The sequence below is a fragment of the Pleurodeles waltl genome, chromosome 7 (genome assembly GCF_031143425.1).
Source record: "Pleurodeles waltl isolate 20211129_DDA chromosome 7, aPleWal1.hap1.20221129, whole genome shotgun sequence".
Lineage (NCBI taxonomy): Eukaryota > Metazoa > Chordata > Amphibia > Caudata > Salamandridae > Pleurodeles > Pleurodeles waltl.
In genome coordinates, this window is record NC_090446.1 from 1,432,216,931 (window position 1) to 1,432,243,898 (window position 26,968).

General features: G+C 44.9%; 1 protein-coding gene across 1 annotated transcript in view; it reads left to right on the forward strand.

The window, feature by feature from the left end:
* The window catches only part of SCN1B (sodium voltage-gated channel beta subunit 1), a 253,718-nt gene that overhangs the window by 192,185 nt on the left and 34,565 nt on the right, over positions 1–26,968 (forward strand). The window contains exon 4 of the mRNA XM_069201062.1: positions 13,630–13,771. Coding sequence (XP_069057163.1) covers positions 13,630–13,771 — 142 coding nt within the window. The remainder of the gene's footprint in view (positions 1–13,629; positions 13,772–26,968) is intronic.

Genomic DNA, 26,968 nt, shown 5'->3' on the forward strand with positions numbered 1-26,968 from the left:
TCCAAGCAGACAGTCCACTGGGATATTTGAGGAGACCACCACCTGTTTCAGGCCATTGACCCCTCCCCATTCTAAAGTAACCATTGCCATGGGATGTACTTTTCTCTGATTGTCAGCGTTGGTGACTGTGTACGTTTTTCCAGTCAGGTATTGGCCAGGGGAAACCAGTTTCTCTGTCACCATGGTGACACTGGCACCTGTATCCCTCAGGCCCTCTATTCTAGTCCCATTAATTAAGAGTTGCTGTCTGTATTTTTGCATGTTAGGCGGCCAGACAGCTAGTGTGGCTAAATCCACCCCACCCTCAGAAACTAGAGTAGCTTCAGTGTGGACCCTGATTTGCTCTGGGCACACTGTTGATCCCACTTGGAGACTAGCCATACCAGTGTTACCTGGATGGGAGTTTGGAGTGGAACCTTTCTTGGGACAGGCCTTGTCTCCAGTTTGGTGTCCATGCTGTTTACAGCTATGACACCAGGCCTTTTTGGGATCAAAGTTTTTACCCTTGTACCCATTGTTTTGTGAAGAGGCTCTGGGCCCACCCTCCTGTGCAGGTTTTTGGGGGCCTGTAGAAGACTCTTTACTAGTTTTAGTTTTGGTTGTCTCATCACCCTTCCCCTGGGGAGTCTTTGTGACCCCTTTCTTTTGGTCACCCCCTGTTGAAGTCTTGGACACCCTTGTCTTGACCCAATGGTCCGCCTTCTTTCCCAATTCTTGGGGAGAAATTGGTCCTAGGTCTACCAGATGCTGATGCAGTTTATCATTGAAACAATTACTCAATAGGTGTTCTTTCACAAATAAATTGTACAGCCCATCATAATTACTTACACCACTGCCTTGAATCCAACCATCTAGTGTTTTCACTGAGTAGTCAACAAAGTCAACCCAGGTCTGGCTCGAGGATTTTTGAGCCCCCCTGAACCTAATCCTGTACTCCTCAGTGGAGAATCCAAAGCCCTCAATCAGGGTACCCTTCATGAGGTCATAAGATTCTGCATCTTTTCCAGAGAGTGTGAGGAGTCTATCCCTACACTTTCCAGTGAACATTTCCCAAAGGAGAGCACCCCAGTGAGATCTGTTCACTTTTCTGGTTACACAAGCCCTCTCAAAAGCTGTGAACCACTTGGTGATGTCATCACCATCTTCAAATTTTGTCACAATCCCTTTGGGGATTTTTAACATGTCAGGAGAATCTCTGACCCTATTTATATTGCTGCCACCATTGATGGGTCCTAGGCCCATCTCTTGTCTTTCCCTTTCTATGGCTAGGAGCTGTCTCTCTAAAGCCAATCTTTTGGCCATCCTGGCTAACAGGAGGTCATCTTCACTGAGAGCATCCTCAGTGATTTCAGAAATGTGGGACCCTCCTGTGAGGGACTCACTATTTCTGACTAACACAGTTGGAGACAGGACTTGAGGGGTCCTGTTCTCCCTATTTAGGACTGGAGGAGGGACATTGGCCTCCAAGTCACTAATTTCTTCCTCTGTGATGTCATCATCAGAGGGGTTGGCTTTTTCAAACTCTGCCAACAGCTCCTGGAGCTGAATTTTGGTAGGTCTGGAGCCAATGGTTATTTTTTTGATATTACAGAGAGACCTTAGCTCCCTCATCTTAAGATGGAGGTAAGGTGTGGTGTCGAGTTCCACCCCCTGCATCTCTGTATCAGACATTATTCTGCTAAGAGTTGGAATACTTTTTAAAGAATCTAAAACTGTTTCTAGAATCTAATTTCAAACTTTTAACAAACTTTTAAACTCTAAAAGACAATGCTAAACAGGGACTTAACACACAAGGCCCTAGCAGGACTTTTAAGAATTTAGAAAAATTTCAAATTGCAAAAATGAATTTCTAATGACAATTTTGGAATTTGTCGTGTGATCAGGTATTGGCTGAGTAGTCCAGCAAATGCAAAGTCTTGTACCCCACCGCTGATCCACCAATGTAGGAAGTTGGCTCTGTATGCACTATTTCAAAGTAAGGAATAGTATGCACAGAGTCCAAGGGTTCCCCTTAGAGGTAAGATAGTGGCAAAAAGAGATAATACTAATGCTCTATTTTGTGGTAGTGTGGTCGAGCAGTAGGCTTATCCAAGGAGTAGTGTTAAGCATTTGTTGTACATACACAGACAATAAATGAGGTACACACACTCAGAGACAAATCCAGCCAATAGGTTTTTTTTTTAGAAAAATATCTTTTCTTAGTTTATTTTAAGAACCACAGGTTCAAATTCTACATGTAATATCTCATTCGAAAGGTATTGCAGGTAAGTACTTTAGGAACTTCAAATCATCAAAATTGCATGTATACTTTTCAAGTTATTCACAAATAGCTGTTTTAAAAGTGGACACTTAGTGCAATTTTCACAGTTCCTAGGGGAGGTAAGTATTTGTTAGGTTAACCAGGTAAGTAAGACACTTACAGGGCTTAGTTCTTGGTCCAAGGTAGCCCACCGTTGGGGGTTCAGAGCAACCCCAAAGTCACCACACCAGTAGCTCAGGGCCGGTCAGGTGCAGAGTTCAAAGTGGTGCCCAAAACACATAGGCTAGAATGGAGAGAAGGGGGTGCCCCGGTTCCGGTCTGCTTGCAGGTAAGTACCCGCGTCTTCGGAGGGCAGACCAGGGGGGTTTTGTAGGGCACCGGGGGGGACACAAGTCCACACAGAAATTTCACCCTCAGCAGCGCGGGGGCGGCCGGGTGCAGTGTAGAAACAGGCGTTGGGTTCGCAATGGAAGTCAATGGGAGATCTAGGGAGATCTTCAGCGCTGCAGGCAGGCAAGGGGGGGGTTCCTCGGGGAAACCTCCACTTGGTCAAGGGAGAGGGACTCCTGGGGGTCACTCCTCCAGTGAAAGTCCGGTCCTTCAGGTCCTGGGGGCTGCGGGTGCAGGGTCTCTCCCAGGTGTCGGGACTTAGGATTCAAAGAGTCGCGGTCAGGGGAAGCCTCGGGATTCCCTCTGCAGGCGGCGCTGTGGGGGCTCAGGGGGGACAGGTTTTGGTACTCACAGTATCAGAGTAGTCCTGGGGTCCCTCCTGAGGTGTCGGATCTCCACCAGCCGAGTCGGGGTCGCCGGGTGCAGTGTTGCAAGTCTCACGCTTCTTGCGGGGAGCTTGCAGGGGTCTTTAAAGCTGCTGGAAACAAAGTTGCAGCTTTTCTTGGAGCAGGTCCGCTGTCCTCGGGAGTTTCTTGTCTTTTCGAAGCAGGGGCAGTCCTCAGAGGATGTCGAGGTCGCTGGTCCCTTTGGAAGGCGTCGCTGGAGCAGGATCTTTGGAAGGCAGGAGACAGGCCGGTGAGTTTCTGGAGCCAAGGCAGTTGTCGTCTTCTGGTCTTCCGCTGCAGGGGTTTTCAGCTGGGCAGTCCTTCTTCTTGTAGTTGCAGGAATCTAATTTTCTAGGGTTCAGGGTAGCCCTTAAATACTAAATTTAAGGGCGTGTTTAGGTCTGGAGGGTTAGTAGCCAATGGCTACTAGCCCTGAGGGTGGGTACACCCTCTTTGTGCCTCCTCCCAAGGGGAGGGGGTCACAATCCTAACCCTATTGGGGGAATCCTCCATCTGCAAGATGGAGGATTTCTAAAAGTTAGAGTCACTTCAGCTCAGGACACCTTAGGGGCTGTCCTGACTGGCCAGTGACTCCTCCTTGTTTTTCTCATTATTTTCTCCGGCCTTGCCGCCAAAAGTGGGGCCTGGCCGGAGGGGGCGGGCAACTCCACTAGCTGGAGTGTCCTGCTGGGTTGGCACAAAGGAGGTGAGCCTTTGAGGCTCACCGCCAGGTGTGACAATTCCTGCCTGGGAGAGGTGTTAGCATCTCCACCCAGTGCAGGCTTTGTTACTGGCCTCAGAGTGACAAAGGCACTCTCCCCATGGGGCCAGCAACATGTCTCGGTTTGTGGCAGGCTGCTGAAACTAGTCAGCCTACACAGATAGTCGGTTAAGTTTCAGGGGGCACCTCTAAGGTGCCCTCTGTGGTGTATTTTTCAATAAAATGTACACTGGCATCAGTGTGCATTTATTGTGCTGAGAAGTTTGATACCAAACTTCCCAGTTTTCAGTGTAGCCATTATGGTGCTGTGGAGTTCGTGTTTGACAGACTCCCAGACCATATACTCTTATGGCTACCCTGCACTTACAATGTCTAAGGTTTTGTTTAGACACTGTAGGGGTACCATGCTCATGCACTGGTACCCTCACCCATGGTATAGTGCACCCTGCCTTAGGGCTGTAAGGCCTGCTAGAGGGGTGTCTTACCTATACTGCATAGGCAGTGAGAGGCTGGCATGGCACCCTGAGGGGAGTGCCATGTCGACTTACTCGTTTTGTCCTCACTAGCACACACAAGCTGGCAAGCAGGGTGTCTGTGCTGAGTGAGAGGTCTCCAGGGTGGCATAAGACATGCTGCAGCCCTTAGAGACCTTCCTTGGCATCAGGGCCCTTGGTACTAGAAGTACCAGTTACAAGGGACTTATCTGGATGCCAGGGTCTGCCAATTGTGGATACAAAAGTACAGGTTAGGGAAAGAACACTGGTGCTGGGGCCTGGTTAGCAGGCCTCAGCACACTTTCAATTGTAAACATAGCATCAGCAAAGGCAAAAAGTCAGGGGGCAACCATGCCAAGGAGGCATTTCCTTACACTCGATTCCTCTATCTGCTTCAGAACTTCCTCTACCACATCCCCAAGCGATGGTTTAAAAAAATGGAAGCTGCTGCACAGCAATTCTTATAGCACAATACCGGCCCCTGGCTGGCGTTTCACACCTGCCAAGGCGATGTGTATGAAGGTGGTCTGGGGATGTCCAACCTCCATCTTTACTACCTAGTGATGCACCTGCTGGTGGTTAATGACCGGTTGGGGGGGGCTGGTCAGATCCTGCATACCAACTAGAACTTCTGACAATGGCCTCTCCCGGCCTGTTTGGGATGCTGTATGATAACTCCTTGCTGCGTAGGGTCCCTGAGGTGACAAGGGTGGTACTGATGAGGTGGAGAGTGGCGCAGAGGGTAACAGGTTGGTGGCGCCGTCTCACCCAGCAAACCCTGCTGTGGCATGGGTCGTGGCTGGGAGAGGTCTCGGCACTAGAGGGGTTCCATAAATGGGACCTTATAGGCATTTCGCTGTTGGGCGCCATCTGGGACGGCTCCCACATGCGGTCCTTCCAGGAGCCTCAGCAGAGGTTTTCGCTTGCCATGACCCAGTTCCATAGATACCTACAACTTAGACATGTGTTAAACGTGCATATTCAGGCAGGGGTGGTCCTTCCCAAGTTTAGCCCTGTAGCGGCCAAGACACTGATGGGTGGCTTGGGTAGAGGGGGAGTGTTGCGCATATATCGCACCCTAGTCACTAACACAGCACTGTCATTTGACAAACTCCGAGAGCGGTGGGAGCAATGGCTGGGTTAGATGGAGGACGAGGACTGGAGAGATGCATTGATGGCCCTGAGAACATTGACTATGACCTCCCGTCTTCGGGTGGTGCAGACCTATTACCTTCACACGGCTTACCTTACACCCGGCAGGTTGCATAGAGCAGGTCTCCTACCCCATGCTGATTGTCCTCGCTATGCGGGCCCTGATGCAGACTTCTACCATATGGTGTGGAGCTGTCCCCACATAGCAACCTATTGGCGAGCAGTGGTGACAGAGATCTCGAGTCCTGCGGGCGGAGGTTGAGGTTGCCCCATTGCAATTTTATTGGGGGTACTGGAGGGGGTGGGGTCCAGTAGAGCGGACCGGGCCTTTGTGGGAGTGGCATGTTTAGTGGCTAAGAGGGGCATTGCAGCTGGTTGGAAGGCGGAGACAGCACCTGCAATTGCGAAATGGTGCCAAGGGGTAGACTAGAAAAACTAGTATGAGGCGAGAGGCTGCCCTGATAAATATGACAGAGTGTGGGGAAATGGACGGGAACCCGAGGAGATTGTTCAGCTGACATGCCTTAGATGTGGCGATTGTTGTCTGCTCTGTCTTTGACTACTACGGCTACTCTTGATCATATGCCTCTGTTACCTGCATGGGACTTGTGCAATGTGCAATGTTCAGTCAACAACGTGCGGTTGTGACCTGTTGGTATTTTTGTTGTAATACAAAACTAATAAAATTGCTTATAAAAAAAAAAAAGAGTATTAAAAGCTTTACACAACAGCTTTCTGTAAAGTGCTGGACACAAAGTACAAACATAAGGGTTTCTTTTCCAGTATTGGAGAGCCTACAGGTGGAGTCTATGGGTCAAGTGTTCCACTTGGGCAAAAGGTCCAAGGTTGGAAAAAGCCCACATCAATGGTGCATGAACTTCAATTTGACATACTTTGAATAGTTTGTGCTCAGAAATGCCTGCTGGCCTTTGGTCTTGTATGTGTTTAACACGTATTCATGCCTTCACTGTGCTAATATAGAGGGCATCCTCTAGTTTGCTAAACTTATGAGGACTGATGTAAACAGATTTTACAAACACTGCTTGAGCCATATGCTGGTTCCACAGAACCCTTGCCTGGAAAGTATCAAAAGACATTTCCAGGAACTGAAGGTGCGGGCTGGTTCTGATTTCTTGCCAGTTAGGATTATCCAGGGTGTCAGGCCAAGAGGCACTTAGTTTGTGGCACAAAGTAAAAAATACTTCCTTTCTGGCTATTACTTGATTTAACAGGCCAAACTATAGGCGTACTTGTACTGGGAAAGCCTTCCTTGGCAGGCGAAAAACAGATTTGAATATTTTGGCCACCAAACCTTTCAAGAGGTCAGCATCCTTTCCCATCAGGATCTTGCTCCTTTATGTTACTGACAGAAATACTATGGGCCATATTTATACTTTTTGACGCAAAACTGCGCTAACGCAGTTTTGCGTCAAAAAAATTAGCGCCGGCTAACGCCATTCTGAAGCACCATGCGGGCGCTGTATTTATTCAATGACGTTAGCCGGCGTTAGCCGCCGGCGCTGCCTGGTGTGCGTGGAAAAAAATGCCATACACCAGGCAGCGCCGGCGTAGGGGAATATGGAGCTTGGGCGCCAAAAAATGGGGCAAGTCAGGCTGAGGCAAAATTATCGCCTCAACCCGATTTGCGCCATTTATTTTGACTCCCAACCCCCATTAAAATGACTCCTGTCTTAGCAAAGACAGGAGTCATGCCCCCTTGCCCAATGGCCATGCCCAGGGGACTTCTGTCCCCTGGGCATGGTCATTGGGCATAGTGGCATGTAGGGGGGCACAAATCAGACCCCCCTATGCCACAAAAAAAAATTAAACAAATACTTACCTGAACTTACCTTAATGTCCCTGGGATGGGTCCCTCCATCCTTGGGTGTCCTCCTGGGGTGGGCAAGGGTGACAGGGGGGGTTCCCTGGGGGCATGGGAGGGCACCTCTGGGCTCCTTCCGAGCCCACAGGTCCCTTAACGCCTGCCTTGTCCAGGCGCTAAAAAACGGCGCAAAAGCGGCTGGATGTCATTTTTTTGGACCCGCCCACTCCCGGGCGTGAATTTTGCCCGGGAGTGTAAATACGGTGCACATGCCTCGGAGTCACTTTTTTAGACAGGAACGCCTACCTTGCATATCATTAACGCAAAGTAGGTGTCCACGCTAAAAAATGACGCAAACTCCATGGACTTTGGCGCTAGACGCGTCTAACGCCAAAGTATAAATATGGAGTTAGTTTTGCGTCGGAATTGCGTCAAAAAAAATGACGCAATTCCGGCGCAAACAGAGTATAAATATGCCCCTATGCCTTTATAACCCAAAGGATTGGATCTAGATTGGAGCCTCTTAGGCATTTAGAAGCACTTGTAAAAGCGTATTGTAGAGCATGGGCTTTATTTCGGATTGATTCTTTTTTCCATGTCAAGTTACTTCCTGTATCAATCCAAACTCCTAAATACTTACAATCTTTTATGTTATCAAGGCTCTCGTTTCTCCTGCGCCAGGCTCTCTTTCTGTTGTCCCTTTTGCATTGATAACTACTTTGTTTTTTTGCCAAGTTCACTTACAGACCATTTGATCTAGTGTATTCCTCTAACTTTTTAATTAGTCGCTGCAGGACCAGTTTTGTTTTACCTAACATAACCAAGTCATCTGTGTACAAGAGGTTGGATAATAACTTTCCTCCCAGTTTTAGTGGATGACAATTGATGTGATCCAACGTCAGTGTGATATCTGATATATAAAGGTTGAATAGCAAGGGGGCTGAGACACAGCCTTGTTTGAACCCTGTGGTTGTATGGACTTTCCTGGCTACATAATTATCATCACCTAACTTTATCCTTATCCAGGTAATGGAGTATAGGAGTTTGATTGCCCTTAACATTTTCTCTGAAATAGACCATGATTGCAGTTTTTTCCACAATTGACTTCTAGGGATCAGGTCAAAAGCTGCCTTAAAGTCAACAAAGCAAATGTAAAGTAGTGTTTGCGTATGATCAGCTTGAGCTAGAAGCGTGGAAGTGGCCACATCTAAGACAAGATTTTGTTGTCTCCCTGTTGCAGTTACCCCACACTTTTAGCCTGATATTGATGCTGACTTGACTAAGAAGTGTGCTGGTGTCCTGCTAACCAGGCCCCAGCACCAGAATTATTTTACTAAAAATATACCATTGTTTCCACAATTGGCACACCCCTGGCACACAGATTAGTCCCTTGTAAAAGGTACCAGTGGTACCAAGGGCCCTGTGACCAGGGAAGGTCCCTAAGGGCTGCAGTATGTGTTGTGCCACCCTAAGGGACCCCTCACCTATCACATGCACACTGCCATTGCAGATTGTGTATGTTTGTGGGGAGAAAAAGGCAAGGTCGACATGGCATCCCCCGCAGGGTGCCATGCACACAAAATACTGCCTGTGGCATAGGTAAGTCACCCTTCTAGCAGGCCTTACAGCCCTGAGGCAGGGTGAACTATACCACAGGTGAGGGCATAGCTGCATGAGCAATATGCCCCTACAGTGTCTAAGGCTCAGGCTTCGTGTTACAATGCCCCAGGGCACTCCAGCTAGTGGAGATGCCCGCCCCCTGGACACAGCCCCCACTTTTGGCGGCAAGTCCAGAGGAGATAATGAGAAAAACAAGGAGGAGTCACCTAGCAGTCAGGACAGTCCTAAGGTGCCCTGAGCTGAGATGATCCCTGCCTTTAGAAATCCTCCATCTTGGTTTTGGAGGATTCCCCCAATAGGACTAGGGATGTGCCCCCCTCCTCTCAGGGAGGAGGCACAAAGAGGGTGTAGCCACCCTCAAGGACAGTAGCCATTGGCTACTGCCCCCCTGACCTAAACACACCCCTAAATTTAGTATATAGGAGCGACACTGAACCCAGGAAATCAGATTCCTGCAACCTGAATAAACAAGAAGGACTGCTGACCCGAAAGCCCTGCAGAGACGACGGAGACGCTAACTGAGTTGGTCCCAGCCCTACTGGCCTGTCTCCAGTCTCAATGAACCTGCACAGCAACGCATCCAGTGGGACCAGTGACCTCTGAGGACTCAGAGGACTGCCCTTCACCTAAAGGACCAAGAAACTCCAGAGAACAGCAGCACTGTTCAGAAACTGCAACAACTTTGCCACTTTGAAGCAACTTTTAGAGAGACTCTCACTTCCCGCCTGAAGCGTGAGTCTTCCCACTCTGCACCCGACACCCCGGCTCGATTCCATGACAACCATCACCGCAGAGAGGAGTCCCAGGTGACTTCAACGACGTGGACACCCAGAGTCGACCTCCCTGCACTCCCACAGCGACGCCTGTATAGAGGATCCAGATACTCCCCCTGACCGCGACTGCCTGGTAACAAAGGAACCCGACACCTGGACCAAGCCCTCACGCGCAGCCCCCATGACAGAAAGAAACCACCTACCCGTGCATGAGTGACCAGCAGGCAGCCCTCATCCTAGCCCAGTCGGTGGCTGACCCGAGAAGCCCCCCTGTGCCCTGCCTGCATCGCTTAAGTGACCTCTTTCAATAGCAAACCTGATGCCTACTTTGTCCATTGCACCCGGCCGCCCCGGGGCTTGTGGGCTTGTGTGTGTGTCCCCCAGTGCTCTACAAAACCCCCCTGGTCTGCTCACCGAGGACCCAGGTACTTACCTGTAAGCAGACTAGGACCGGAGCACCCCTGTTCTTCATAGGCGCCTATGTGTTTTGGGCCCTCCTTTGACCTCTGCACCTGATCGCCACTCTGTTGCTGGTGCTGTGGCTTTGGGGTTGCCTTGAACCCCCAACGGTGGCCTTCCGATGCCCAGGAGACTGACTGTGTAAGTGCTTTACTTACCTGAGAAACCTAACCAAACTTACCTCCCCCAGGAACTGTTAATTTTTGCAGTGTCCACTTTTAAAATAGCTTATTGCCATTTTAACCAAAACTGTGTGTACTACTGTTTTAAATCAAAGTTCTATACTTACCTGTGTGAAGTACCTTGCATTTTATGTACTTACCTCAAATCTTGAATCTTGTGGTTCTAAAATGAATTAAGAAAATATGGGCCATATGTATGAACACATTTTCCCATAGGCACAGAGTGGGTAAAACCCTTTGATACATCTGGCCCTATATTTTTCTACATACAAACTATTGGCCTGGAGCTAAGTCTTTGAGTGTGTGTTCCTCATTTATTGCCTGTGTGTGTACAACAAATGCTTAACACTACCCTCTGATAAGCCTACTGCTCGACCACACTACTACAAAGAGAGCATTAGTATTATCTAATTTTGCCACTATCTTACCTCTAAGGGGAACCCTTGAACTCTGCACACTACCTCTCACTTTGAGATAGTATATACAGAGCCACCTTCCTACACTTTGTTATATTGTTTGCATTCTTTAACATATAATGTTGCTTTTATCATTACAAATACAGGATTACAAGTCATAGAATGTAAGGTAAAAAAATCAAGGCTAGATACGGTGCTCATGCTTGGCATGGAAGGCCATAAGATTCCTGTTTGCGCTGCAGAAGACATAAAAAAAGAATAAAGCACACAAGACCGATGAAAATCAAACAACTTTCAAAGTATTTTCTTTGCTAATAGATTTTAATATCTGCAGCACTAACTACCAGGTGCTGAACAAATGCTGCGCCCTATTCACATGAGAAACCACAAACCAGGTGGCTGCACCGTTTTCCGCAGCCAAATAATATCGTGCAGCACACCGCCAGACTGAAAACAAATCATCACTTTGTTCCCAAAAAAACTCACAGAATGACTTGTTATCAGCACAACCTCCATCAGCCAGCCAGTCAGCCTGTTTTTCTGGTTTCCTGTATGACAATCAAACTTTAACATGCACCAGTAACACAGACAGCCTTCACAGCTCGAAACAAGGAAAAATCAAATAAAGGAAAGACATTGATGTGAAAGTAAACGGACATGGGGACAGACTTTGAATCTGGAACCTCAATTTAGTTTAGGAGTTAGCTGAATGCTAAATCACCTGAAAGTTTGATCAGATTCAGCTCACCCAGAACTGTTCAGTATGAGAGGTAAACTGTCCTGAGGCATTCAATGTTCGCTGTGCGTTAACAAATGTGGGTACTATCATGTACTACCTGGACCACCAAACCACAAGGGCCACCAACTCCAATGCACCCCAAATGAAAAATCAACTCACTTCTTTTCAATAGTCCAGGGATAGTGCAGCTAAGGCCTACTCTAGTAGGGGATAGGGTTCTAAACTCCGACACCACCTCCCGAGCCTGAGATATGCCCCCCAATCATTTTTACAGGATTTACGCCAAAGGTACTGGTCAATGTTATCCAATAGGGCTTCACTGGGTATATGCAGGGAACTTTGGAGCTCAGCATACATTTTACTATATTAGTTACAGAAGAATCTCAGGGGCACGAGTCAGTGAGACAGAGGTGCCAGCGAAAAATACATCCCAGAATGCTTTGATATGTCTGGTGGTCTATTTCGGTGGCTCTGTCCCGATATGCAAAGGTGGATAACTCAGTGGCTGATGCTCGGGCTGATGATGCTGTGAGTATGGTTACTTTTGTCCGGTCAGGGCACAGTTTAAGGCTCGAACTACTTTTACGCCGTTTGCAACATGACAAGGTTAATAGTCCATTAATACACACTATTTACTTGTCCAGGGGTATCTATCTCTACTGATTCGTATCTCATATTACCATTCGTGGTCAAAACCTTTCTACGGTGCAGGTATCTGGTACCAAGGTTTCATCAGTTGCCTCTGTAAACTGGATTGAAAGTTTCGAGATCAACTCAGACCACAAACAGTATCTTCATATTCTGACATACTTCTTCCATCTTCAGCTTTGTCGCTGCTGTTCAGAATAGAAGCCCAGACCAGTCTGAAGTGTCAAGATGTGGATGCAGATTGTGCTCAAATGAAATCCAGCAAGTAGAAGGTGCGGGGAGGGATTCACTTTGACTGGGGAAAGCCCACTGTCTCTATAAGGGAGGTCTCTTCTTTCAGACGTAATTCGATTTCTCAGGGCGGTGTTCCAAGGAAGAGGCAAGCAGTCTGTCATGTCCTCTGAAGCACACATACAAATCGTCAGGTGGACTCACCAACTTGTGCATAGGTACACAGTGTCTGAAAAAGAAACCAGCATTCACCCTTACCTTTTGTTAAACACACACACAACACACATGCACTCTATTTGCGTCCCTGACACAAGGGTGTGGAAGTTGCTTGGACCCTGCAGATCTTTACAAGTGTTTTACAATAATTTTACACCAGAGAACCAATAAGCATTCTCCCTACAGGGTGCAGGTCAAAGGCATGTGCCCATGAACTATAGTCGAACTGTTACCCCTCCCAATCCCCTCATCATCTGAAATGATACAGTAATAGAATCCTAAAGAGCAAATCCTCAAGTGCACACACACTCTGTCAAGTAAAGTGGAGTTAAAACAGGGTAGGTCATTGCAAATGCGCACAGCAGGCTAGCACATCTTATCACGCCATGCAAAGTACATTTTCCCAGCAAAGACACCATCTGGAAAAGGGGATACTTTTTTGTTATGTTAGAGCTGCTGCAAACAGGAGGGTGGCCTCTCTCAGAAGGAGTCACTATGCATTCAGACAATCCCTATTTTGACTTCTACCAGTTGTCAGACTAGGCAATATTAGACCAAGAGTGCTTAATACTGATCAAATGCTTAGACCTTGACTTATGCTTTACATGGGTAAGCCAAGCTCAGAGCAGCCAACCCCATATCTTTTTTAATTTTGCTCACACGTTTTGTGTCTGGGCCATGACTGAAGGGGACAATTTTCACATACTTTACAGGTGTCCCATCTCTAAGCTGTTGCTCGGAAGGACTCTGAATGCATCGCAGGTGAACTACAGTTGGACCATACCCTAAAATCAGAATGTCATTCTGAGATACAAATGGACATGCCAGTTTCATCCATTGCCCCAAGGCAAAAACTGGTTTAATAATCACCTTTCTTAATGAAAAACCTTTTTCGTTTTCTGTCAGTGAACACACTGTTAATCCACTCTTGGTGCATGGAATGCTCATTTATTGCTAGCGATCACATTTTCTGTCAACCAATGGGAATAGCCAGTTGACTGTAGCTGAACTTATTTATTTGCATGAAAGTTTGTAGGTTTAGAAACGTCAGTGGAAAAATGCAATCTGCCCTAGGCTTTTCCATAAACATTTTGATAAGTGTAATTTGTTGTTTTTGCAGCAAACAGAGACACAGCCTCCATTGTGTCAGAGATCATGATGTATGTCTTGATTGTGGTCCTCACCATATGGCTGGTGGCGGAGATGATCTACTGCTACAAAAAGATAGCGGCAGCCGGGGAGGAGGTGATACAGGAGAATGCGTGAGTCTCAATCTAATTATCACATGATCAATAATGTTAATGACTGTGTCATTTCTTGATAGCATTGATAGAGATTAATGCATAAGTGCAGAGATGCCCCCACGCATCTTCATTAAGTGGCCTTGGGGCTCTTTTCAATTACAGAGAACTATTAGTGAGCACCTCAAGGTTTAAGGAAGGGACTGGTACCCTAAGATTAACAATACAAATGTCACTTACAGATCTAAGTGTTCTTGAATGTGAGCTGTTGCCTAAGGTTAGTGGTGGATTTGTCAGGAGTTGTGTCCTTAATGAGGACTGCTGTGTTTTGGCTAATATAAAAGTCAATGGATATCGACCTAATGATCGGTCAAGAATAGCTGCACATTCAGTATAGCAGTTGTTTCCAAAAATAAGAGTAATTTTCTATGATAATAAATACTATAGTCCTGAAAGAGTGTGGTTGCGCATTGAGGCATGGATGCAGTAGTGGATGTTGTGGTGGAGTGGGATATAGAATGTGTCTGCGTGTGATGAGGTGGCAAGAGAGACCGGTTGATGCTGACAGTAGAAGGAGAGGTTCTGTGTTGCTCCGCTGCTCTACCTACCCATTTATTTGAATAACATTTCAAATCCATGCTGACCTGTCTGAGTGTTTTTGCTGAACTTTCCACATGATGGCGACCAGCAAGAGCTCGGGACTTATGTGAATTTAAGGGAGCAACACATGCATACTGGCTTTATGACTATTTAAAGACAAGGCTGCCGTAATCCAGGGATTGCTCAGTGTCTAGTTTCAATGTTAATTCAAAGCGAAGCTGTTTTTGTTAAAGTGTGGTGTCCTCTGGAGGTGGAGAACACCCTCAATTCCACCAATTGCTGCTGTGAGTCTTGAGGTAATTTCGCGAACTATCGCTTCAAGAAAGAGAAGTACAAAAGAGCAGTGTGGAGACCATCTTAACAGGTTGGGGATCCTGCGATGAGCTAATAAGAAGCAAGATCTATTTTTTTATTGGAAGAACGCACAACAAAGCAGCTGACCATTTTAGGCCATGGGAACCTCATACCTAGAACAAAGCACAGATACATATCTGAACTTTGCAACTTTGTTGTAGAGTTGATATTTGGAATGGAAATCTCTGTAGTCGTGAACCGAAGAAATGACATGTATAATAACCAAGTTGTGTTGACATATTCATTTTTAAATTCTTCAACTTGGCTGAATTTTTTTGTTAACGCCATTTATATGGTAGCCTTCAGTGCCATTTCTGTGTGACTTTCATTGTCATGCCAAACATTAAGGCACTACCACCATTCTTAGCTGAGCCTGTGGAACCAACCTTTGAAAGGGAAATGTGGTTGAACCTGTTTCATGATTAAGAGGAAGTCTTGGGGAATGGGGACTGTACACTCTAAAGACATTTGTCATTGCTGAAACACTGAGGCCCATAGTTATACTTTTTTAGTGCTGCATTTGCACCGCTTTTTGATGCAAAAGCAGCGCAAACTTACAAAATACGCCCATATTTATACTTTTTGACGCAAACCAGTGCCGGCGCTGGTTTGCGTAAAAAAATGTACCGCTGGCTAACGCCATTCTTATGCACCTTGTGGGTGCCTTATTTAAGGATTGACGTTAGCCGTCACTGAGGCTGGTCGGACTAAAAAAAAAAAAGACTGAAATCAGGCAGCGCTGGCGTAGGGGAAAATGGGGGTCGTGCGTCAAAAAACGGTGCAAGCCAGGTTTGAGTAAAAAATCATGGCTCAAACCGGACTAGCACCATTTATTGACGCACAACCCCCATTGAAATGACTCCTGTCTTAGCAAAGACAGGAGTCATGTCCCCTTGCCCAATGGCCATGCCCAGGGGACTTCTGTGGCATGCTCAGTGGCATGTAAGGGGGCCCAAATTAGGCCCCCCTATGCCACTTAAAAAAATTTAAAAATTATACTTACCTCAACTTACCTGTACTTACATGGGATGGGTCCCCCATCCATGGGTGTCCTCCTGGGGTGGGCGAGGGTGGCAGGGGGTGTCCCTGGGGGCAGGGAAGGGCACCTCTGGACTGCTTCCATGGTCTGAGACCATTGAAGTGAGCCCACAGGTCGCTTAATGCCTGCCCTCACCCAGGCGTTAAAAAATGGCGCACATCAGGCTGTGCAACGTCTTTTAAGGCCCGCCCCCTCCTGTGCATCAAAATGATGCAGGAGTATAAATAAGGTGAACAGGCCTTAAAGTAATTTTTGGATGGGAACGCCTACCTTGCATGTCATTAACACAAGCCGGTTTCCCGCATCCAAAAAATGACTCACACTGAGGTTTTTTGACATCCGCAGGTCAGGCGTCATAGTTTAAATATGGGGCAAGGTTTGCGCCGAATGTTGACGCACAACAGAGTATAAATATGCCCCTACGATTGTATTTTGTAAGTTTGCGCTGTTTTTGCGTCAAAAAATTACGCAAATGCAGGCCTGAATGCTGTGGTTCTTAGGAAATTCAAGAATCATCCATCGTGGATAATCCAGGAAACGTGGATGTATACCATATTGTTTTTAAACAAACATAAGAAAGATACAGAATAAAAAGTTCTGTTGTCGAACATTACAAGTTTCAGTTCAGAGGTCGACATGAAGGGGAGTCTGTCGACCAATATTTTGTGGTTTTAAAAACTATGGATGTTTCATGCGACTTTGAGCACATTATTTATGCTCAGGGTCTTAGGGACCACGTGAAGAAGTGAAAGATTGTGGTCTGAGAATCTCGGTTTTTGGGGCCTTCATCAGAGCAAAAATGGATTCTTATTATCCGTGTTCCGTCCTTTGTACGTACAGTAGAAAAAGGCAAGAATACTTTTTATCTCCACCTACTCATTTGTTAACACCCCATACTTTGGTATATCCTGTTGGGGCAGATATAGGGGCAGGAATGTGCTGGCACATGGTTGAATGAGACATCATTTCTCAGGTTCATCCATGATGAATTGTTTTAACCCTGCACAGTGCACCCCAGGAACCAAGGAACCTTAGGGTTGACAATGAGGTAGTTTTAACTGTTATATGGATCCTACATTTATCCAGTATTACCATTTTTGAGCTCCCTCATCACAGGATTGAGACCACCTACCAATTGGAAACAGGTCGGCCAAAGAAGGCCTTTCCATCCATTATTTTGAATGCGGCTCCAACTTGTCCCAAATACATCACCAAAAAGTGTAGGTGGATATTACTACTGTATTCTTTGTGCTGGATTTATAGTATGGAGGACGTAGCGTAGGGCGATAGCCTCCTTCTCTCCCTTGGTGTGATTTCCATGTAAACATCAAGCCAGAATTCTGGCCATGTGAGGAACTGGGCAACCAGTTCCTAAACCACCTGATTTCTGCACCAGCAAAGTCCACCTGATAAAAGGTAGGCTGCACAAGGTAGAAGCTGCCCTCCTCAAATAGGAGAAATCTGGTTTTAATTCAACCTCTTTAAAATTAGGACACCATTATCTGCAATATAAAGTTAATTTTACTCCGTTTTGGGCCATCAATCACTTTCCATGAAACAGTAACAGTAGTGAAACAGTTTAACTGAGCAAAGGGTCTATTCACATTTACAGGCTCATGGAGATATGAATGAAGAAACAGTTTCAACTTTCTGCTCACATGTGTGCAGCAGCAGGACTGACATCTTGGATGAGTCCAACTCCTAAGTGTTGAAAACGAACCCATTTTCTGAATTAAGACGATGGCTTGATGGAAAGATGTGTGCAGCCATTTTGACTTAAACTGAACTTTCGATGACGCATCAGGTAATCCTGAAAGCGACTTTACAGTCATACTGATGGAAAGTTACAGTTACAGTAGCGCCATTTTGTTAGTATGGTAATTTATTGCTGCACTCCCTCTAAGATCCTCAAATTCTAAAAGTCTCTGGCTCAAAAGACACCATATTTTGACTGTTTGTGCTACAAAGTGTGCTGAAGAGTCAACATGTTTTACATGAAATTCACACATCTCTGTGGGTGTAATCTTTTTTCACATGATGGCAAAGCAATAATTTTAGGTATACCATGCCAATTCGCTGGTAGTGATGTACACTGCATTTAACCTGGTTTTTAATATTTTTAGAAGTCATGTGTCTTACGTCACACACAGTTTATAAGATACTCAAAGGCAGTGTAAGATTGCTTATGATAGTTATTCATCTCACACACAGTACCGCTAAAGTGTAACTGGGGCATCAGTGTTGTACGTTACCTTCTTCTTTCCGTGCACTGTCTGTGTCAATGTGCTATAAACTAGCCTAAACTCTGAATGATGGTGCGTGCACAAACCAGAGATGGGATATCACTTCCCACCAATTTTGGGAGATGTGGCTTGTGGTATTTTGTTAGGAACAATGCTTTGTGAAGGAAAACTAACATACAGGCGCATGCATATTGTGTGTGCATTTTAACTTCCCCATTTACTTATCTACGGACATCAGGGAGGTGGGGGGCATAATTTTAATGTAATTCATCCTGAGGCAGCGTAACACTATGGTGGCCGTAGTTTTGCTGCACTGTGAGCCTGCTCACAAGGCTGTATCTAAATCCAGGTGGGGCAAGTTCCTCCTTTTGCCCCCCCCCCCACATGGACACCCATGTCTATGGGGTTACCACTCAGTTATGTTTTCACTCTATCAGTTATATTTACTAGAGGAATTGACAAAGACATTCCAGGTTGCACAAATAGGTTGTTTACTACATAAATCCTGCCCACTTCTCCAATATCAGGTTACTGTTGTCATTTTGGTTCTCATTATAACAATGAAACTGCTGGATTCGGGCAGCAGCCTCACTGGATTGTGGGAAACTGAGTCAAATTCCACACCAGGTGACCAACTAATTGTTGGCCTAGCCCTTCTAGCCAGCTAGTAGTACCTCACCATTACCCAAGAGTAGAGGTGATTTGTGTCAGCCGTGCGCATGACATTCTGATTTCTCAGGGAAATCATTATGGAACAGATCTTTCTCTTTTCTCTCAGTTACATTTAGCTCACGCATGCCAAGACTAACAGAAGCAGGAAGTGGGTCAGTTAATTTAATTGAATCAACTGCATTCTAGATAAAAAGAGATGCACTGCAATGATAAGGATATTGAAACATGATATTAGCAGAGCAGTGATGAAAAAGTGAAACATGAAACTCAAGAAAAGTCCCACCACAGTGTCACAGTGCCAGGTTTTAGAATTCCTACCTACACCACTAAAGTTCTACACTGGTGCACAGCAGTGTTAGCCCTAATCCGTCCTTCAGGACCCCTGGGAAGACCCCATCCCCCATACCTGAATATGGCAGTAGCAAAGAGGGCTGTTGGTCTACTGAGAGTCTTCCCCTATGTGGGCGGAAAAGATGTATAGTCTCAGCAGACAGCTGCATTGAAGCGTACAGCATGCAGTGTCAACTTCTGGCTGGAATTTCACTCTAATGTCTAGGGGGCAGAGAGGTGTTTTATAATAAAACATCCGGTGTTCTAAAAAACTGCCCCAGTGTAAAAACATGTATGTTTCCATGAAATGACAGGTAACATGACGTCCTATTTTTTACCAACATTATTGGGTACAGTCGTGAGCAAAGTAGAGAGTGAAAATGCTGTAATAAAAATGAAAACAATTTCTAAGCAGAGTGAACAACAGATAAAGAATAAAATCATCACCACAAAATGAAGCTTCTGCTAAAATAATTAAATTGATTGTTTTCTAGGCTACAGGGCACAAGCTGCAGGCCTATCGCTAAAATAACGTGCCCATTAAATGCTGCTAAAATAACCTCACAACACTGTGTTCTATTTATTATTGTGAATTTTTAATATGCACATATCCCACACCATTCATTTATATTAGTCAGTAAACTAGCCATTTGGTGTTCTTAAAATGTTCAGCTCTGAATGTGGGTTGCCTCATATGTATTCATCCAAACAAGGGTTTTCCTTTTTGGATATAAATAAAAGATCATCAAGCATCACATTTTAGAAGTGCCAAAGAAATATCCAATCATTATGAAACCCTACATCATCTGATATGTATGTTAAAACCTTTCCAGATGTGCATGTTTTATTACAGATCTGCCCAGTGGTTTCAGAATCAAGGGCTTCTCAAAGACTTAGGATGTAGGTTGACAAAATTTTTGACTATATCCTTATCTGGGCAGCAATCACAGGTGCATTAAATGGCCTTGAATTGCTGGGAATTTTGAAGCCTTAACTGAACTCTATATTTCATTTGCCACAGTGCTCTCACCCTTCAGTCACTTGCTGCCCTCTGATATTCCAATTATTGATGTCCATAGGAATTTGGTTAGCATGTTAAAATTGGTGTTGCCAAAACCTGCCAGGATGAGATGACCTTTTACTGAGAAACAGAGTTCTGGCAGAAATATGTGGTTCACAATGGACTGTAGTAGGGCCAAAAAAGCACTTCTGAAAGCAATTAAAACTAAAGCTCTAGGCAAGATCCAGAAAGCTAGAACCCAATATAGGGAAACATTATGGAAAATTCAACATAACTGGGTTGGCTCTAATTGGAAAGACCTAGCCGTTGCAGCTAGATCAGGCAACAACAGATTAGTTTGGAAAATAATATCTCACTGGAGCGCACACTCAAAATCACAGATAGACTGTTATTTAAATCAGGCAGTCTGGGAGGACCGTTTCACTAAGTTATGTGAAAGGGTGCCTAGTGATCCAATCTCTTCCATGATGCCAGACCCATCGCCATTGGATCTCCAGTTCAGCCTTGAGGTGACAAAAGCCACTATAGTTGCAGTAAAATTGGGTAAGGCACCAGGGCTGGACAAAATCCCAGGTGAGTTATTGTCTCATGACCTATCAGTTTGGCTCCCTTATGTAAACCTTCTCTGCAACACTATTGCTTTGGGTGCTTCAATCCCAGTAACCTGAAACAGTGCAGAGATTATCCTCATATATAAAAAGTGGGATCACTTGAACCACGGCAAATATAGGCCAATAAGTCTGTTGGATATCCTCCAGAAGGTCTTTGCAAGACTCATACTGAATAAACTCCGATTGCATGAGTGATGCAGAGACTTTGAGCCAGGCAGGCTTTAAAGCAAAAGTTAGTACAATAGATCAAGTCCTAAGGTTCATTCTAATAGCTTGAAGGTATACTAAATTAAGGGATGGATATCTGTATATCGCTTTTGTAGACCTCAGGGCTGCTTTCGATCTAGTACCTAGGGGTTTGTTATGGGCCATATTCAAGAACCGGGCTGTCCATGATATGCTGCTTGTTTTGTTAATACGATTACATCAGGCCAATTTTGCCCAAGTCCGATGGGGCCCACAAGGGTCAATTGACCAAATGCATCCTGATAGGCAGGAGGTGAGGCAGAGATGCGTTCTTGCCCCAACTCTTTTTTCCCTTTTTGTTAATGATGTGATAGAGTTTTTACAGAACAGTATACAAAAGCACCCAAGCTTTGCGGGGTCTGCGTCCTAGCTCTCCTTTTCACAGACAATACCCTTATAATTTCCAAGTCTCCAATGGCCCTGCAGTTAATATTGAAGAATTTCCATGCATTTTGTCATTCTGAGGGTCTGGAAATGAATCCTGCAAAGACCAAATGCATGGTAATCAGGCCCCATAAGTCTTTCAGGGATACTATGTCTCTGAATGAGGGAACCCTGGAGCTTGTCTTTAGGTGTGAATATTTAGGCATCATCCTGGATAGTAGACTGTTGTGGTCCCCCCATATCAATAAGCGGAGGGCAGTCCTTCAATACCAAGCTTCATCTATTTATAAAAAGCATGATGCTTCCTCCTGTAGAGCTCTACTCCCTTCTCTAGAAGTGCATAAACTAAAGGACCAATCAGCGGCATTTTATGGAACTGAAATCTGGGGCATGCAAACACTGAGCCATTGACTTTGAGTGAGAACAAATTTGTGCTCTCTCTCTTGCATCCCCCTAAGAGAACTCCACTTATCCTGATTTATTTAGATGTAGCTCTCAATATGGTGGGCTGTACTGCTAGATTAAGGCCTCTCCTATAATGGGTGTGGCTTTGGACCAGAGGATCTTTTGCCTTACAGAAATGCTATGCAGTAATTGCTAGCTCCTGATAAGAATGTTTCCTTCTCGTAGTTTAGTCACTTTAGGCAGTGGTTATAACGGTTGGTTCTTAGATGCTTCTGGACTAATCCAGAAGAGCTAACACCTGCCTTAAAGAAGCCTCTTAAAACCACCTGGGGAGAGTATCAGAAGAGCTCCTGGCCTCTAAGGCCCTCCTTTATTATGAATCATTTTTGGATATGCTGCAACCCCAACTGGCAAAAACTTTGGGGCAGATTTAATTTATGAGCCCCTACCATCTCTTTGCACCACATAAGCGTAATTTTTTATGCTAATGTGGCCCAACGAGGCCAAAATCACGGCACCAAATTTACAAAGTGCAGGAATGTGTGCATTTCACCAGTTTGTAACCCATTGCGCTACATTATGCATGGGCCAGGCATAATGTATGCAAAGGGGCGTTCCCCCATTAGGGGGGCTGAAAACATGGCGAAATTAAATCTAAGAGATTTAGGGGCATATTTATACTCCGTTTGCGCCGAATTTGCGTCGTTTTTTTCAACGCAAATTCGCCGCAAAACCAATGCCATATGTATACTTTGGCGTTAGACGCGTCTAGCGCCAAAGTATGAGGAATGAGCGTCATTTTTTTGCGTGAACGCCTTCCTTGCGTTAATGAGATGCAAGGTAAGCGTTCCCGTCTAAAAAAATGACTGCAACGCAAATGTATTTATACTCCCGTGCAAAAAATCACGCCCGGGAGTGGGCGGGGCAAAAAACCCCGCATTTGCGCCTCTTTTTAACGCCTGGGTCAGGGCAGGCGTTAAGGGACCTGTGGGCTCAAAATGAGCCCACAGCTGCCCTCCCATGCCCCCAGGGACCCCCCCTGCCACCCTTGCCCACCCCAGGAGGACACCCAAGGATGGAGGGACCCATCCCAGGGACATTCAGGTAAGTTCAGGTAAGTATAATTTTTTATTTTTAAAAAAAAAAATGTGGGCATAGGGGGGCCTGATTTGTGCCCCCCTACATGCCACAATGCCCAATGACCATGCCCAGGGGACATAAGTCCCCTGGGCATGGCCATTGGGCAAGGGGGCATGACTCCTGTCTTTACTAAGACAGGAGTCATGTAAATGGCGTCTGGGCGTCGTTAAAAATGGCACAAATCGGGTGGAGGCGATTTTTTTGCCTCTACCTGACTTGCCCCATTTTAAGACGCCCTAACGCCATTTTCCCCAACGCCGGCGCTGCCTGGTGTACGTGGTTTTTTTCCACGCACACCAGGCAGCGCCGGTCTGCTAGCGCCGGCTAACGCCACTCAATAAATACGGCACCCGCATGGTGCTTCAGAATGGCGTTTGCCGGCGCTAATTTTTTTGACGCAAAACTGCGATAGCGCAGTTTTGCGTCAAAAAGTATAAATATGGCCCTTAGTTGCATTATTTTTTTGGGCACTTTTAACACCTGCTCAAAAAGGAGGCACACCGTTTTTTACCAAGGGTCTCAATGAGCTTTGCAGGATTAGTGTCAACGTTTTTTATGCTAATCCTGCAAAGCTCCGAACTAGCATCAAAAATGTTGACACCATTTCCCTACCTACCGCCATGGTGCACCGTATCTTAGATACAGCGGACACATGGTGGTGTTAGGGTGCACTAAGAGGTGCAAGAAAAGTGGCGCAGCACTGTGTTCAGCGCCACTTTTCTTAAATCTGGCCCTTTGCATCTTAAATTGTGCTACGATACTCTAGAAACATTGTCCTTTACATCACAGCTGATTTCAGGAAGGCCAAAAGTCCACCCTGAGAACTGCCCTATGTGTTGTGTACTCCTCAAGAAAAACACCAACCACATACTGTTTTTTGTCCAGCTTATGCAAACCCACGAGGCAAGTGCATTCCTCCATTATGCAGTTGGCTTGGCTTCAGATGTTACAGGGAAGCTTCAAGGGTATTAAGAAGTGATACCACTATTGATATTGTGTTTTCCCTGAGTAAATATCTATTTGAAGTGGAGCTTCTTCAGAAACAGAAATATCTTAAGCCAGTGGTTCCCAATCTGTGTGCCGTGGCACCCTGGGGCGCCTTCAAAACAAGCCTGGGGTGCCTTGAACCAAGCACACAGATTGCTGCACTCTCCCTCGTGTGCAGGTCAGACAGCATTCTCCTCGTGTGACATCACAAATGGCATTCTAGGAAATATAACACAGAACTTCTTTAAAAAAGACTGGCATAATTGGAAAGAGTCAAGGCCCTGACTCCCCCTTCAGATCTTTTGAAGAAAGCTATACCTGAAAACTGAAGAGTTTGTTAAAATGATTTTCCTTTAATTTCTGTCATATGAATGAACACGGATGTCTCTAATGTAAAACCTCAGAGAAAGAAAGGACGTGGCTACAGTGAAACTCAGCAATGAAATTGCAAAGTATTAATGTTTTGACCTTTTCACCCATGCATTATTATCAAGTGCACAAAAACTGGAAAAGTCTGCTCACTTTTGACTTAGGTATGCATAGAATCCGGCTTGGCTTTCAAAATATTTAAAGTCCTTCAGGCTGTACCTTGAGTGTTTACAGCTAGTGCCCCAGTACCAAAATATTACACTTTGGAAAGTCAGACACCACACAACACATGTCTAAAAGAGAGCACTTACAGGGTCAAACTAGCAGACCAAAGGACGTCAGTGATAGCTTAGGCTGTGAGTTAATCCAACAATGCAGAATTTTTGGTACAAATTTCAACTTAATTTTTGCCTGGCAAACTTGACTGTATATAAAAAAAACATTTAAAAACATACTGAGAAGTTTGCCACAGGTTTTCAATCATAAATACAGACTTTGAAATCAGGAATCACTAAGATAACATTTTCAGGGATCAACTAGGCTCTATCACACTGCCAGTGTTAGCTGACAATTCTCCAGCCAACCCGTCAAAGCCCACGTCAATTCTACATACCTTAATGGAAACACCAAAAATTAGCTTACTCCATTTAATGCTTTCTTCCCCTAATCCCTCATGACACATTTATTAAATGTATGTACTTGTGAAATTGTTGATAGGTTCCATTTGTGGACTTTGCATTCTAATTAGAAAACTATATCTACCACTTCATTATTTTTCACAGGCTTCTAAGAACATGAAAAGGAATCTTAAACAGCATGTTCTTTTCGAACAGCATAATCTTTTGAGGAAAGCTATACCTGAAAAGTGCATGACTTGTTAAAATTATTTTGCTTTCATTTCTGTCTTGTAAATGAACACTGAGCAGATGTCTCTAATGTAAAACCTCAGATGATGTTAGACAGTGCATGCTTCCCAAGGTGTCACTCATGATGACCCCGTTGGAGGCAATGCGCCTGCTCTTGTCTTAGTATGGAGGTCTGGTGGTTCTTGTCGGTGTAAGTCTGCTCGTCAACATCAACACAGAGTCCGCTAACCAGGTCCCTGTAGTGACTCTGGTATAGACTGCAGCATTCTTCGGGGAACATGTGTAGTCATCTGGTAAAGACTCGAAGTCCGTCACTGAACGGATGGCAGGGCATGAGACAGGTAAATTTTATGGCACATGTGAGGTATATACAGTACCACTGTCAGTATGGGAGATATCAGGTGTCTTAACTAGGAATCTTACTGGCTTCTTTCACCGTCGACCAGGCTGAGCCGTGCAGGACGTTTATAATTGCAAGGGTATGCCACGAATCTGTGGTGCTTTTCACCTTGACTGTCCATAAGCCAAAAGATAAGTGGAGAGAATGTGGGGTTACAGCCAACGCTGCTGACTTTGAAACAAGGGAACCAAGTTTGAGTTTTGGGCTCGGCTCAATCCGTGATTCTCATGACCTGCCCATACTTTTTTAATTTTAGAAAAACAGTTACCCTACTTTTTGTGGAAACACAACCATCCCAGATGGTTAATTCTGACAGTTAAAATGCTTCAGCTGAAGTGTAAGGCAATGAGTCTCCTGTGCTGTGAAACCAAGGGATGTGCAAACGGTTAAACAAGCAAACAAGCCACCAGCTATGATTATAAAATCTTAATCGGCTTCATCTCAATTATTTTCAGGGAGAAAAGTGTAAATACTCCCTGGGCCGGGCTTACATCCCCCACTTGCCCCAAAAAATAAAAGGGGGAGCCGAGCCCTTCGGCCAATAGGACAAGGGAGACACGAGTCAAAAAAGTTTGGAACCACTGTCTTAAGCCATAGCCATGCAGAACATTATAGCAATCTACATTTCAGCTTGTTGTTGACTAGATAAGTTTTGATAGGAAGGGCCATAGTTAGCACTTACTCATGCCTGTTTAAATCGGGTCTCTTTAGGACATAGATAGTTTGGGTTATCTACAATGGTTTTTATTTGGGTAGCACATGCATTTTATATTGAACCCTATTGCTTATGCAATCGTACGATCAGCTCTTGTATTATTTTTTTCTTTTTATAGCGTCTATTGTTGATTTAATGGCTCTGCTTTTTAGATAGCATGTTATATGTTTTAATGATGTTATTGCATCAAATTCTTATAACCATAGTTACAGCTTAGGCGTCATTTGAACCACACTAGAACCATAAGATCTATGTCGTGGACTATCAACTGTTACTTGGCATATGAGACATTAGTTGTTTTCAGTAAATTTCCTTCATATTTTAATGTTTTATATTGTATTGAAATGTATGCACTGTATGTCTTATGTAATTAAATGTCCAAAATAAACATTTCAAACGACTATATCCTTTACCATGTTGTGATTCATATTTTATTATCTATATATGGGTCTTCAGTTGACTGATTGAGGGAGATTTATGTAGGGCTGAAGTTTCCCTGGTAGTGTTCCAGCAATGAAACATATTGAAGAATACAATAAGGAATAAACCCTCATTACCTAACTAAACATTATTTATTCAATACACCGCCAGTAGGAAACCAGAGACATTTAAATTTCATTGGGTGCCTATGTTGAGTGAACCTAATTTTCTTTCAGTGTGTTTTGTGCCTAATGACAAATGTATTTGAGGCTATATTTAGACTCATTCTACAGTATAAAAGGCAGCTAATGACTATGGCCTTTCAAGGGCATACTCATCATTCACTTACTCTAGTCACAGGTGTGCTACAAGCTGTCAATCTTCATTTAGCAAAAGGGGACCCCATCCTCCTGGGT